The sequence below is a fragment of the Lytechinus variegatus genome, chromosome 5 (assembly GCF_018143015.1).
Source record: "Lytechinus variegatus isolate NC3 chromosome 5, Lvar_3.0, whole genome shotgun sequence".
NCBI lineage: Eukaryota > Metazoa > Echinodermata > Echinoidea > Temnopleuroida > Toxopneustidae > Lytechinus > Lytechinus variegatus.
Window position 1 is genome coordinate 6,681,434 of NC_054744.1, and position 14,520 is coordinate 6,695,953.

The window sequence follows — 14,520 nt, forward strand, 5'->3', positions numbered from 1 at the left end:
ACTGTACCAGATCTAGATCCTCGATGATATACTGACAATTAAGCCTTGTTTTACAGAATTTTTCATGAAATCAGTGTTTACTGCAACTACTGGAATTTCTCTTTAATGGGTGAAGTGAAAGAGGATTTTGCTTTCAGGAAACAAATAAAAAGGAAGTTCTATCTCATAAATCGCTTTGATCTAAGGCAAAAAAATACTGATTATGATGCTCTGCACAAAATTGTTGGATTGTTGTAAAAAGAGGGGGTCTGAATTTTTAAACGACTTAGGCTGAATGGGATGCACACAATTTATATGGCTCAAATTGTTTAACTTTTCTTACAGTGTACATACATGTATTATTACTTAATTCTGAATTTAAAAAACATCCAAGTACATTGGAACAATCCATTCATCATGGCCCCATCTTACAAAGAGTTATGATTGATTCAATCAATCACAACTATGGAAAGCCAGCAACGTCAACATCCACAGTACATGTTTGTTTATATTTTATGATATTCATAGTCACTATTTTCTTGACAATTCAGTATGCTTCTCTTTGTTTTCAAAGAACATTCTACAAATTTCCTTTAAAAAATAAAGACGTTGATGGATTTCCATATGGTTGATCGGATCAATCGTAACTCCTTGTAAGACGGGGCCCCTGGCCTGTCTCGAGACCCACAGTTTGATAAAACTAAAAAATGAGGGTTTGTATAGACTGCAGATTATGTGACATGATGTTCGTGAAGTCCTATGGAAGATATCAAAATGACACTTTGTCAAACATTTGCTGAGTTAAATGGGTAAATAGCATGAAAATAACACTTTTCAACCACTGAGTAAACAATTCACCACCATTTGATGACCTATTTTCTATTAAACTCTACAGATACAAGTGTGAAATTTATCATAAATCATTTCCTGGACTGACGAATGAACAGGGCACACTGCTTTCAATTTCGATTCATCGAAATGCCTATTAATATTCCACTATTAAAACCAGGAAATATTCACCTTGTACATGTCATGTAGGCCAAAATATTTCAAATTTACGGAAAGACCATCCTCACAATATACACGGAAATGACTTGAATTTAACTGAGAATCATGATTACATGTAGATGCCCTTGAAAAAAAAGTGAATACAGCTATAGGCTACATTTAATTCAAATACGTGCTTTGAATGAAGAACCTTTTTCTTCTGTACCCAACATACATTAATGATAAGGTATTAATAAGTATTTTACTCAGGAAGCTGGTTCCATATTAAGGAGGTGAGCCATGCTATTGAAAAAAGACCTAAAGTAATGTACATTTTAATTTCACATTTTTGTTTAGTATCTTTCAATTCATTTTCTTTCTACATTATACCCTAACTATAAACAGTGGTTCATCTTGTGCACATTGTAGATCCGGGTAAAAAGACATTTATTTCAGTTCTAATGATTCATCTGAAAACACAGAATGAGGATTACATTTATGCAACGACTTTTGGTTTGAAATACTGTGAGTGATACATCAAATATCTAGGGGAAATGTTTACTTTTAATGTTACACTGTAGGTGAAGTTTCATGTTTAGTGATAAGAGCAGCTTTTCCAGTGGACCATTGTCATCAAAGCAGATGACATGAATGAAATCACTATTTTTTTCTAAATGTAAATTTTGTATTATATAACAGAAAAATTATGATTAAATATGATATATATGGACATTAATTTGCCATATCCATGATGAGAATATATGCTTATGGTGCAGAAAAGTAAAGTCATTAACAATCTAAATTGGGTTGTATTCTCACAAATAAACCAGAATTTTAGTCTTTTTTTACATGTATTAAAAAAAGAAGACAATAGTGTATCCAGCAGATATAAATGATGCTTGACAAAGTGATGAGTATTAATATGTGGCATTTACAATGTACACTGAGGGTGGATTAATCGACTTGGCTCCAAAGAGATCATCAAATACTGTTTAATCATCATCTTCACTTCCCAAAGTAAGAGGGTGGTCAGTCTAATTGTCATTTTGTCCACTCACCATTTCGTTTAATAACCAGTTGGTCCAGTAGCCACTTAGTCCATATACTATTTGGTCTAATGGACTAAGTGTTAACTGGACAAAATGAATGAAAAGAAAATGGGTATTTAGACCAACTGGTTATGAGACGAAATGGTCACAAACTGGTGGCTATACGAAGTGATGATTGAAACAAATGGTTATTGGAGAAAGGGGTTGTTAGAAAAAAAATTTTCATGGATGGACTGGCATTAGAGTAATGAACATAGACTGCAATATTCAATGGAAAACAAAAGATTAGACACAAACAGCCTGATTTTGATACCAGTCTCTGAGATGCATTTGGCATAAGCCCAGTTTTCTCAAATTCAAGAAGACTGTTGGCTGTGTTGTCTGTCTTCTGCTGTGTGTAAGTCCAACTAAGAGGGTTGCACGGGCCTAATCACAACTGGCAGGCAAAAGATACTCATTTGACTCAACCCATTGCTCAATTTTTAAATTTGATATTGCTAATTGACAATAATGAATGAATATGACTGACAATCTTCATGTAACACTGATTCTAGGGAGGGTACCTACTGAACTTACTTTTTCCAAATTAGAAAGATATATCACCACTATGGAACTATGTTTTTACTGGCGAAAAAATTAGGGTCATTTTACTCTCTCAAGGGATGAATTTGATCCCGTCAGGTGTAGTCTTCATAAATGCTGATTTATATTCAAATGAGCCGGTCGATGTACCCTTTTCTGGTCAGATATGGAATGTCAGACATTTATCCTATCCACTGGTAGTAAACATTCAACCCTCGAATTTCCTCATTATTTATGAATTCTTTTTAAGTGCCACTTTAACACACGAGTCTATGGGAAATGAATTAGGCCTGTGAGCCAAGAGAGTAATACATTCCGGGTATTATAAAGGTACTGCACATGCAGAGCAAATAGGCCATGCAGCATGCTGGGTTCATCCAGAGTTCATGCCTTCCAGTGGTTCAGATTCGCTCTTGACTTTGGTCAGTGCAAACCATCCATCATCCATTTTTAAACATCTCCAAAGTTTTAAAATAGTTCTATACATGTGATGCTACTTTGAACCTTTTGGACTAGTATTTTTATACTATAAGCCGCATGTTCAGCCCATTTGCAAGAACCAAAATAAGAATCTGTAAACCAGAAAAAGTAAAACGATCACTTTGATCAATGTTCAGGGAATTTACCAATAGACAAACTTCAGGGGAGTGCTCCATGACAGGAATTATTGGAGGATTTACCAGACAGTTTCCATGGTAACAGTGCTTCTCCACCAATCAAAATCAAGGAAAGTTGTTATCTGACAACTTTCCTTGTTGGACAAAAGAGATTGATGATATAAGAGTTCCCAAGAGGTTCAGACAAAAATAAAAGAGTACTTACCTCCCTTTGCGAGGAGGATCATTGCTAGTCAATTCAGCCAACGTGTAGTCCATCCTAAAAGGATTTCAGCCAAGTGCGCGCTCCATGAAATGTCCAGATCGACTACATTTTGAAACGTTCACCAAGATTCCGACACTGGAAATGAAAATATCAACAATATCAGCAAAAAACATTTCATGCATTTGCAGTAGTACGCTTACCCTTGAGAAATCTTGTCATAAGTTTGTGGCATGCCTTTAAGAAACCCTAAAGCTTTAAAGTCAGCATAAAAAGAGGTCCTTTATAATTGTGCATTTTGCCCGTTTAAAATGGGATGCACAATCACTGGCATTTATCCCAAGGGAAAATTGAATTATCTATGAATAGAGAGTAGGCCTATGTGAGTGTGGAGTATCATTGCGCAGAGATAATTTAAAGGTGATCAAATGAATAATTATCAAAAATCTTTCCTGTTTGCTCCATGCACATTATGGTTACATTGCATTATGGTTACTATTCATAAGAATATGCCTGACTGGTCAAATATTACATAATTACCTTTGCTCCTGAACTCTCTCTCTCTCTGTTTACCTCTGCCCCCTTTCTCTCTCTCTCTATCTCTTCCTATCTTACCATGTCCTTTTACTTTCTCATTCCATATCTTATTTTGATGTGTATATATATTTTCTTTATGTTATGAATTATATGTTTTTTGGTATTTATGCAGAGCCCTGTGGAAGACCAGCGATTTTTAATGAATATTTTAATTGTATGTATTGTGTAATTTTACATATTTGTTTGTATAAAGCTGAACAGGCTACTCTGGATAAAGATGTGAAATAAATAAATAAATAAATACATTGCATCATTGCACTATTTTCACATTTTTAAAGTTTATATTAAGGCCAGTGATAGCCTATAATTCATTTGATAAGGCACCCTTAATCCAAACTCACAAAAAAAAAACATTTTCCCATTCTCATCTTACCTCTGTATAACCAGTGAATAAAGAAACTCTCATCAAGAACAAACCTCAGATTGCTTAATCCACATTGCGATGCAACAGAGAAGTCTTAATCTCCGGTCTGTTTTTGTTTAGTTGGATATGCGACTAATAAGTTTGAATTTTGTATTTTGATAAATGACTATTAGACTGATCATTACTATGATCTAACCAAATAACCATTATTTCATTTTTCTTTAACTGTTTGCCAGTAATGTATCCATCCTTAATTAGTGGGGGTCAGATTATCAGTACTTTCACACGGTCATTGAATTAAGAGTTGAAAGCAGCACTTTAAGTTTAAAATGTATTTATTTTATTTCTAGACAAAAGACAAGAATATAAGAGGAAGAAATTACCAACTAGTGCCTGAGGATGTCTAAAAGAAAAACTAGTTTCTATTATGAAGCTCTCCTCACTAGTCGGGGTTTGCAGATATATATAAAATTAAAATCAGTAGAAATATCAGCTTGTTCCATTCCATTGAGGATGCAATCAGTGAAGTCTTAATCTCCGGTCTGTTTTTGTTTAGTTGGATATATGCCACTAATGATTACACATGCGGGCTCGCACTAACGTACTACCGTCGGTGAATGGGGATGATATTAAAATGACAGAAATTGTTTATATAGTGAGTGATTGTATTACCGACCGGCCTTGTATTACCGAACGCGCGCATCATAAGCGTCAGATAATAACAAATACGCTCAAACCTTTGCAATATTCTTCCAACGGACCAAAGGGAACTTGAATAGAAAAATGATGAAAAATTATCAAAAACACAATTTTGAAGTCTTTATATCCTCAAAACAATAAAATATGGTCAAAATAGCTCATCAGAGACTTTGTTGTTTTCCTAACTTGGGCTATAGAAAACACACGTTCGGTATTACGATACCTTTTTCAAGTGACCAAAATATTTCACTTTCGAAGAGAGGTCCGATTGGAAGCTGATGTCGTAAAAATGAAAAACAATTTTGGCAAAATTTCTGAATATTTATATTTCGAAGGTATTTGTGTTTTTATGGTGAAAGTTTAGTGAATTTTATTGGAATAATGTGTTTGATATGATCAAATACATGAAAAGTGTTCGGTAATACGATCCACTACCATACATCCCAGAAACAATGTTTATTCCTGTCTAGTAAGTATGCATACAATATATTTTGCAACTCGACACTTTTTTTTACATCTTAAGGCATTTGCCCTCATGCAGAACTAGTGATTGAACACCAGTGTTTCCACTCGAAATTTCCTCAATTTCGGGAAATTTTTCCTTTTTCCAGGAAAGGTTCGGGAAATTAAAAAAAATTGAGGAAATCCTAAAATTACAAATGATATTTAAACATAGGCATAGAATTAGGAGGATGGCATAGGCATAGCAACTTTGAATAGATCTAGACTCTATTATGTTATATTTAAAGAATTGTTTACCTCAAATACTAGCTCAAAATTTTCCGCTCGCATGCATTCCGCGCTCGCAATTTGACCAAATTTTAGGCTTGCTGTATTCCAAAAAATGTCTATGAATTTCTGGAAATTTGTTTTGGATCTGTGAAAACAATGTTGAACACCACAATACAATATCAATATAATAATACAGAGAATGGAAAATGTGTGTCCATCTGACTACATGATGCATGATGAAGTCTCTAACTAACCCACGTAAATTTGAACAAATGGGACTGTACTGGAATTTTAGTGGAAATATTTTTGTAAACATCAGGATACTCAGTTTTATACAGTTTTATGAGAGATGCTACGATAGTTTGCCGTTCTGTTGGCCCACAGCAATAAACAGTCTAAAGATGAACATATATTACAGGCTTTAATTCATTGAGAGTTTATATACAGACTTACATAACAGACAGCCCATAAGTTGTGATCCGAACCAGTCTCCTTGCCCGAAAAAGTGAAATCGATTGAGCACTCGAGATATAGATCGCGCTCATCATGCTTAGCTGCGATCAAGCGCGGGTATCACGCGCGTAAAACATTCCCCATAGACTTGTGTGTTAAAATGGCACTTTTGAAAAATTCATAAAAAATAAATGTGAAATTAGAGGGTGGAATGTTTACTACCATTGGATAGGATATATATCTGGCTTTCCATATCTGACCAGGAAAGGGTAGCGTAGCCAGCTCATTTTAAAAATAAATTGCCATTTATGAAGATAACTATGAATGGATCAAATTCATCGACTCAAACAGTAAAATAGCCCTAATTAGTCCGCCAGTCAAAAAAATAGTTCCAAGTCACTTTTTTATCTTCCCACTTTGGGCAAAGGGAGTTCAGTAGTTACCATTTCTAGAATCAGTGTTAGATTTTGAATCCTATTCATACAGTTTTGTCAATCAGCAACATCAAATTGAAAAAAATTTGAATGGGTTGGGTCGAACGAATATCTTGAGCCCTCCTGATGTAATTAGGCTCATGGCACCCGCGGATCGGAGAGCAGCCAGGGTATCAGGGCGATCGCTACCAGGCTCGGCCACCGGGAATCATCCATCCGACGAGACCGAGAGAATTGCTCCATTGATCTTTACCACAAGTACTAAAACTATGATGATGAAGATGATGATAATATTAAGACGATATATGTATATCGTCGTATTATCTTCATCAGCATCATCTTCATCATCATCATCATCACCATTCATCATCATCATCATCATCAGTGCAACTTTCAACACCATCATCATAATCGTCATCATCACCATCATCGTCATCACCATCATTGACATCTTTATCATCATCACCATCATCACCACCATCATCATAATTACAAAGGCACCATTATCATCATTCTTCACCATCATTATCATCATCTTAACCATCACCATCATCATATCATAATCATCCCCATCACCATCATCTTCATCATCATTGTCATCATATCATCATCATCCTCATCAGAATCATCATCGTCGTCATCACCATAATTATCATCATCCATTTATGATCATCACCATGAACGTTCACCACCACTACTATCATCATCATCATTCCGGGCATCATTCCCATCATCAATCATTCATTATCATCATCATCATCATCACAATCACCAACAACATCATCATCGTTCTTCACCATCATTACCATCACCATAGCATATAACCATCGTCATCGTCATCACTGGTGATCCATCATCATCGTCATGAGCGTTCACCGCCACCATCATCATCGTTCATCAGCATCATCATCATCATCATGAATGTTCACCATGCACCACCATCACCACCACCACTATCATCATCATCACAATCATCCCCATCACCATCATTTTCATCATCATCATCATCGTCATCATCTTCATCATCCTCATCACTCACGATCATCATCAGCACTATAATAATTATCATCATTATCATCATCATCGTCATGAGCGTTCACCACCACCACCACCACCACCATCTTTCATCATTGTTCATCATCATCATGAATGTTCACCACCACTATCATCATCATCATAATCATCCCCATCACCATTATGTTCATCTTCATCGCGTCATCATCATCATCTTCATCACTGGAAATCATCATCATCATTACCATATAATTATCATCATCGTTCATCATCATCACCATCATATATTCATGATCATCATCATAATAATAATAGTCAGTTCTTGTATAGCGCATTAGACATCATAAATAACGTCTCTATGCGCATCCAAAGGACTTGGATATTATTACCCTGGCTTTAGCCCCGCAGCCTTTGTACAGCGCTGTGGCATTTCAAGGAATAAATTCCTGCCAGGTACCCATTCACCTCACCTGATGAACATTCACCACCACTATCATCATCATCATTTATCTTACCATTCCTCATCATCATTCATCATATCACCATCACCATCATCATCATCACCACCACCACCATCATCATCACCATCATCATCACTACCACCACCATCATCATCACTATCATCATCATCATCGTCGTTCATCATATCATTCATCATTATCATCATCATCACCACCATCATCGCCATCACTACCTTCCCTTTGTTTATCAACGTGAAAATTAATTATTCACAGTTTTCAAAATACCTATTGCATGTCATTCAACTAATCTACTCCTGCTCCTTTTTAAAAATTGCATTTAGTGGTTTTTATTACATAGTAAATTTAATTCTTGATCTTGACGTAAAGAAAATGACATACATTATAGCGAATTAAATATCATCTCTTTGTAGATACATTGACAACTCATATTCTACGGATTATACATTTTTTTTGTTCCTTCTTTTTGGAAGCACGAACAAATGTTTTTGGTTTTTTAACTTGCCTCTTATAACTTTTTGTTACTTAATAACAGCATTGCAATCGATGACAGAATATGGGAAAATGGAAATGATAACAGAATCACATTAAGAACATCTTGACTAGCGAAATACAAAATACAAAAAGACAAAAACAATAATAGAATAAGGATTGTAGGACGCAGACCATGATACGCCCATTTATTGAGTAAGGGATTTATTGCACTGTCCGCTTTATTGCTGGAGCATCCAATAGTCAACTATTCCATTGATGGATCTCTTGCTGAAGCGTGTATTGGTCGACTATGTAATTATTCCACTGATGGATCTCTTGCTGGCGCGCGCAATAATCGAAGAATAATAATAGAACATGTTTTTTACAGCGCATTACACCCTACAAAGGTCTCAATGCGCGTAGGATTAAAGAAGAAAAGGATGAGAGAAAGCTGAAAGTAATGCTTTGATGATAATTCTTTTCAGTTAAATAAATATGTTTTCAATGCAGAATTAAATTGCCCATATTGTATGAACTTGCCTTTAATTGTCAAGGGATACTATCCAGAGTTTCGAGGCTGCGTGAGTGTGCAAACCCTCGCTCGCCACAATACTTTGTCTTAACAGATTTTGAACAGGTTCATATTTTACAAGTAACTCAAACAGATAAAGGCCACCGCACGCCTTACGATTGGTCTGCGACCCGATTTCAGAATAAAATGTAATACTAACATTGAGACTTGGAATATCTTACTGTGTAATGTTCTAAATCATCGTACGAATACCTATGTTCAAATCTGTGACTCTGCTATTATCCTTCTTAGAATAGAAGCGAATTTCATATCTAGTCGTAATGACGTCATAGCAGTCGTAAGATTGGCTACGATTTGAAACTAATTTGGCCTTTACTCCAAAATAAAGGCTTGCAATCTTTCAAAATGGTTATTTTAGTATTCTTTGAATTAATTTTAACCTGAAATAAAATGATATGTTCCATTCACATTTTCAGAAAATGAGCAAAATGCGATATGTTCCAAAATCGGATCGGGAACAGTCGCAAGGTGTGCGGTGGCCTTAAGATTGAGCCATTTGTCAAAAACACTGAAATGAGGGTGTTAAGATCTTGAACTTCATATATGACCTGACCGACCGGCAGCCAATGCAGGATCTTAATACCGATACAATTGATTTGTGTGTGGGGTGTGTGTGTGTGTTTGGTAACAATCCTAGCAGCCGAGTTTTGAATGAGACCTGAAGTTTCTGGAGTTGAGTGTCTTGTACTCCATACAACAGCCCATTGCAATATTTTAAATGGCACATGAGAAATGCATGCACCAACCTTTTAGAGGAATCTGTATCAATATCTGATCGAATTTTCCCAATCTTATGCAATGCATATGACAAAGATCTACATTCAGAATTGATGTAATTTTGCAAAATAAACTGATCATCAAATAGGACACCAATATTTCTTGCTGTCTTAACAGGACCAACCTCTACACCCTAAATTTCAAAAGGGCGCAAAGGTTCATGAGGTCAAAATCGAGATTTTATAAGCATAACCTCTGTTTTTATACTATTCAACTTAGGACCATTCAATTTTGACCACTCTAATTCCGCTGATACAATTGCGCACTCTTGGAATTAGATCTTCTCTATCCGATGACTCTGACTGTCATAAACATCTTAATATTGCACGAGGTCAGCTGTAGCTGAATCCTCTGAATGTCATACCGGGATGTCACAAGACGCATGCACACTGTAAAAACTGTGTTGTTAAAACTGACACCAATTGGTGATAATACAGAACCACACCCTGAGGTGTTAAAATAACACCCTAGAGATTGAACATAACACCAATGAGTGTAAATGTAACAACCATAGGTGTTGTAGTAACACCTATATGTGTAAAACTAACACCACCAATATCACACCAGTGTAAAATAACTGGTGTGGTCCTCTATGTACACCGGTTAACACCACAGTTTTTGCTGTGCACATTCACCAAATCAGCTCTCAATAATCTTTCTAGGTGTTGCTGAGAGCCTTTGGATCGTTGTAACTACGCAGAAGATCCTGATCGAGTACCTATTTATCATAGGATGAGATTTTAAAGTGATAAGAGTGAAAGAGAGGATGTCATGGTCAAGGTTGTCAAAAAGAGTTCTGTTGCGCGCGGCAATGCAAGGACTGCAGTATCGGTCAAAGTAATGAAATGCCCCAGAGCGATGTCACGTTATGGCTTGTTCAATATTGATTAGCTGCGTTTGATGCTTTCAGGAGTGTCGTAACCAAACAGAAGAGCATCTCTAGCAAGACCCTGGCTGAATGAAAGATCTTTGTACTCCCCACCAGCCAATTGTGAATAGAAAGTCTGAAGGGTGTCTCCTTGAGAGCTGTTTGTCTGATGATGTCTCTGCTCCTCTGGAAAGGGCATCCCTATGTTCAGTAGGTTCATCAGATAACCCGAGTCCTCTTTAAGCGTCTCCAGGTGGCCAATGAAATCGTAGTGGATCATGCAAGGATGACATAGCTCAATCATGTCCTCCCAGTGGACATTCTTAACGGTTGACTTTGTATAGTAGTTAACAAATTGCTTGAATGTAAAGTACTTCGAAGAATTCATGCGTTTCAATTCGTTCGGGTCGTGAAGTTTGTACCACTTCAAGACCTCATGTCGGAACTTCGATTCCCCTTCAGAGAGAATTTTATTCTTATACGCTGAGAGAATCCTGGCATATGGATTTCGAACGAAAAAGAACGTTGTGTATGTCCTTAATATCCTCCTTGCTTCCCACGGAGGGAAGGATGCTAGGTTTGGAAACACTCGTTTGCTTTTTTTATGAGGTTGAGATGAATCTTCGTTGACGGCAGTCAGGAGAAGTCGTAGCCATGATGTCGACGCCACTTTGGGGATTGGGCAGTAGACGACTTTGAGCTCGGGTATCACGTGGACTCGAGAGAACTTCCTCAGAGTAGCACGATCAAGGTTCTTGTTGACGAAGCGTTGGCTGTATCCCAAGGCAGCACAACCCTTCTTCAAATGCTCCTTTCTCTGCTCTTGAATGTGCTGAACCTAGGACCACGTCAGATCGTCGTCAAATTGGAAAAAGAAAAGAAAATAATAAAGAAATTAGACATGATTTCGACCCTTAACTCGGTAGGATCATAGAGTTGTTTTCTGGAAGAGGGGCGAGTTCCATGGAGGCTCCTTCAACCTCAACGTAATATGACACTCCCTACCAAATATTGAACATTATCACAATTAGTAGGTTTTGATTTTGGTTGTTTTTGGAAGGAATGCTTCAGGGGAGTGGAAAATGTTCACCGCTGGCAATGTTTTGACTGCGTTCTGAGACTATGGGAAGCCGAAAATGTCAAAGTTTTTGTAAACATCGTATGCTTCACATATTCTCAGTGCTCTTTGGTCATGACACTTTGGCGAATAAAACTGAACCAGTCATTTTCCCAGACAGTTTATTATGAATGGCCTGAGTAAGAGATGAGCTTATATTCCTGTACTTTTAAAGATATGTGTTGCATTTGGCTACCCATAGATAAATGATCCCTAAATCACAGACTTTATTCCAGAGTTAACAATAAACCGGAGTTGGGAATAAGGATCAGTCGGTCTGCAGCTATTGATCGAGGCTACTTCTCCAAATTGCCAGATTAACCTAGATCTTTGAACATGCTGAAACAAGTGTCTGTATCCACTTTGACGTTCTGTAAATGAATAACCAGCTCAAATTGCATTCATATAAATTCAATGTTCAAACATTCAATACTCTTTTATCATAAATAATAATAATGATAATCCGCTTTTATAATTCACCCAGCCATTCCCGCACACAATCATGCATGCACATCCTCCACTCCCTGGGAAGTATTCCAGTCAGTACCCGTTGGGGCGCACACGCTACAATGATTTTCACGTCCTACCAGGTACCCATGTAGCACCTGCATGGGTCGCGAGTCGCGAAGTATTGAGTAATGCCTTGCCAAAGGACGCAAGACCGTTGTGGAATTTGAACACACGACCCTCTAGCTGTTTACAAGGCGAGAGTCAGAACCAATAGGGACGGCTCTCTCCCCCATTGATTTGAGGGCCTGATATAGATCTTTACCTCACATTCACTAATCCTGTAATGTATCTTATTTTTCTGATTTTAATGAGACCTATTAATGAAAAACCGTACTCACATCCTCAACTTGGTTCGCCATCTGATCCTGTCCATGTCCTACTGAACCTCGATACAGTTCAAGCCAAACTGGAGAAAATATAATTTTCAAACTGAAATTAGTCTTCATCTTTGTAACAGCAACAATATCAAGTAATGATGTTAGTAACTTTAATAATAATAATAATAATGATAATGATAAAAAATAATAAAATATTAAGGCGCTACAACTGGTGTTTCTAAGCGCACCACTTTCAATACTTGGGGACCAACTGAAATGGCCTGCAAGATTAAAAAAAGGGGGAGGAAGAGAATTATGAAACAATTATTCATAATACATGTAACTAATTATTTGATATTTACTCTCATAATTGCTGATAGACTTACCCAAATGCCCTCGTTTTAAAACTTCATAAGATATGGAAGATCGATCAATAAAAATATTATATAGGGCTACATTTTTAGAATTATACTAAAAATTCTCAGGGATTTTATCTTAACCCAAATTGATTGACATAACATTACTATTACGTTAAAACTGTACCTATCAATATGAAAGATTAAAAGTTTAATTTTGTACTAAATGTAACTGACTTATCTGCAAAATGTCTAATGATTTTAAGTATACATTCTAAATTACAGGGATTTAAAATAAGTCCAGATGGACTGTAGTTAGGGACCAATCGATTTCTGGATTTAGTTTTAATTCTAAAGACTTAAATTTAAATTCAAATCTCAAATGATTTAAATTTAAATCTTTCGAGATTTAAAAATGAATCTTAAGGATTCAAACTGAATCCGGAATTCGATTGGTCCCTAACTACAGTCCATGTGGACTTAATTTAAATCCCTGTAATTTAGAGTGCATGCTTCTGGAATATGATTATTACATTCCGATTTTAGAAATGTGTAGCATTTGTTCATTTAGATATCTTAATTTCACCCATACACTTAGATATTTAAGATTTTTATACATCGCATCTTTCTCAAAATGTTTTGTGACATATCATTTTTAATTTGAATATGAACTGAAGTTTAAGGATTAACAGTCATAAAAAATCATTCCAAAATTGATTTATACGATCTTTATCCCAAACAGATAATGTTAAATGATACTGAAAGAGAGCAAACCCGTATTTTTTTTCAAGAGGGTGTTATTGATCGCACGTACCTGTTACGTCATGAGAAGTGGTGTGAATGAAAATAACAGTCAAGAAGATCATCAAACCAATGATGGTGATAAGAAGAGAATTATTTCTGGTACCCATCGAATAGATTCCAAGTTTGTCTACAACACGTTATTAACCAGAATATCCTCCACAGTTTCTACGCATCATAAACATGATAAACCGTAACCCAGGAGCTCCATGGTTAGATACACCGAAGCCATGGCACACTACATTAACTTCAAATGGATAATAGACCGCGTACAGCTTGGTACAAATCTTTTCTCCAACTTCGAATGGGTCGTATGTTGAGACAGCAAAACTCCTTGAAGCACAAAAAGAAGGCCTAGATGTACACCTTTCTTAAAGCTTCTTTTGTACTCGTATTGACACAAAGTTGTTGGTTACCACAGACTCTTAAATCTTGTTTGGAAGGACGATGTACTGGCTGTGATTCCCTACGGGTTAACCATCCAGTTGAAGGGACGTTACGTGGTGGTGGCGGTGATGAT

General features: G+C 36.4%; 1 protein-coding gene across 1 annotated transcript; it reads right to left on the reverse strand.

The window, feature by feature from the left end:
* Positions 1–10,586: 10,586 nt before the first annotated feature.
* LOC121414739 (carbohydrate sulfotransferase 12-like) lies at positions 10,587–14,293 on the reverse strand. The gene is made up of 3 exons (XM_041607804.1): positions 14,014–14,293; positions 12,865–12,932; positions 10,587–11,737 (listed from the first exon to the last, which is right to left on the reverse strand). The coding sequence occupies exons 1-3, from the start codon at positions 14,108–14,110 to the stop codon at positions 10,919–10,921; spliced, it is 984 nt and encodes a 327-aa protein (XP_041463738.1). The 5' UTR covers positions 14,111–14,293; the 3' UTR covers positions 10,587–10,918.
* Between the last annotated feature and the right edge of the window lie 227 nt (positions 14,294–14,520).

Coding starts and splice junctions, on each gene's coding strand:
- LOC121414739 (XM_041607804.1), bottom strand. CDS start 14,110: ATGGGTACCAGAAATAATTCTCTTCTTATCACCATCATTGGTTTGATG. Junction 12,933..14,013: donor CACTTCTCATGACGTAACAG/GTACGTGCGATC, acceptor TATTTTCTCCAG/TTTGGCTTGAACTGTATCGA. Junction 11,738..12,864: donor TGGCGAACCAAGTTGAGGAT/GTGAGTACGGTT, acceptor ACGTGGTCCTAG/GTTCAGCACATTCAAGAGCA.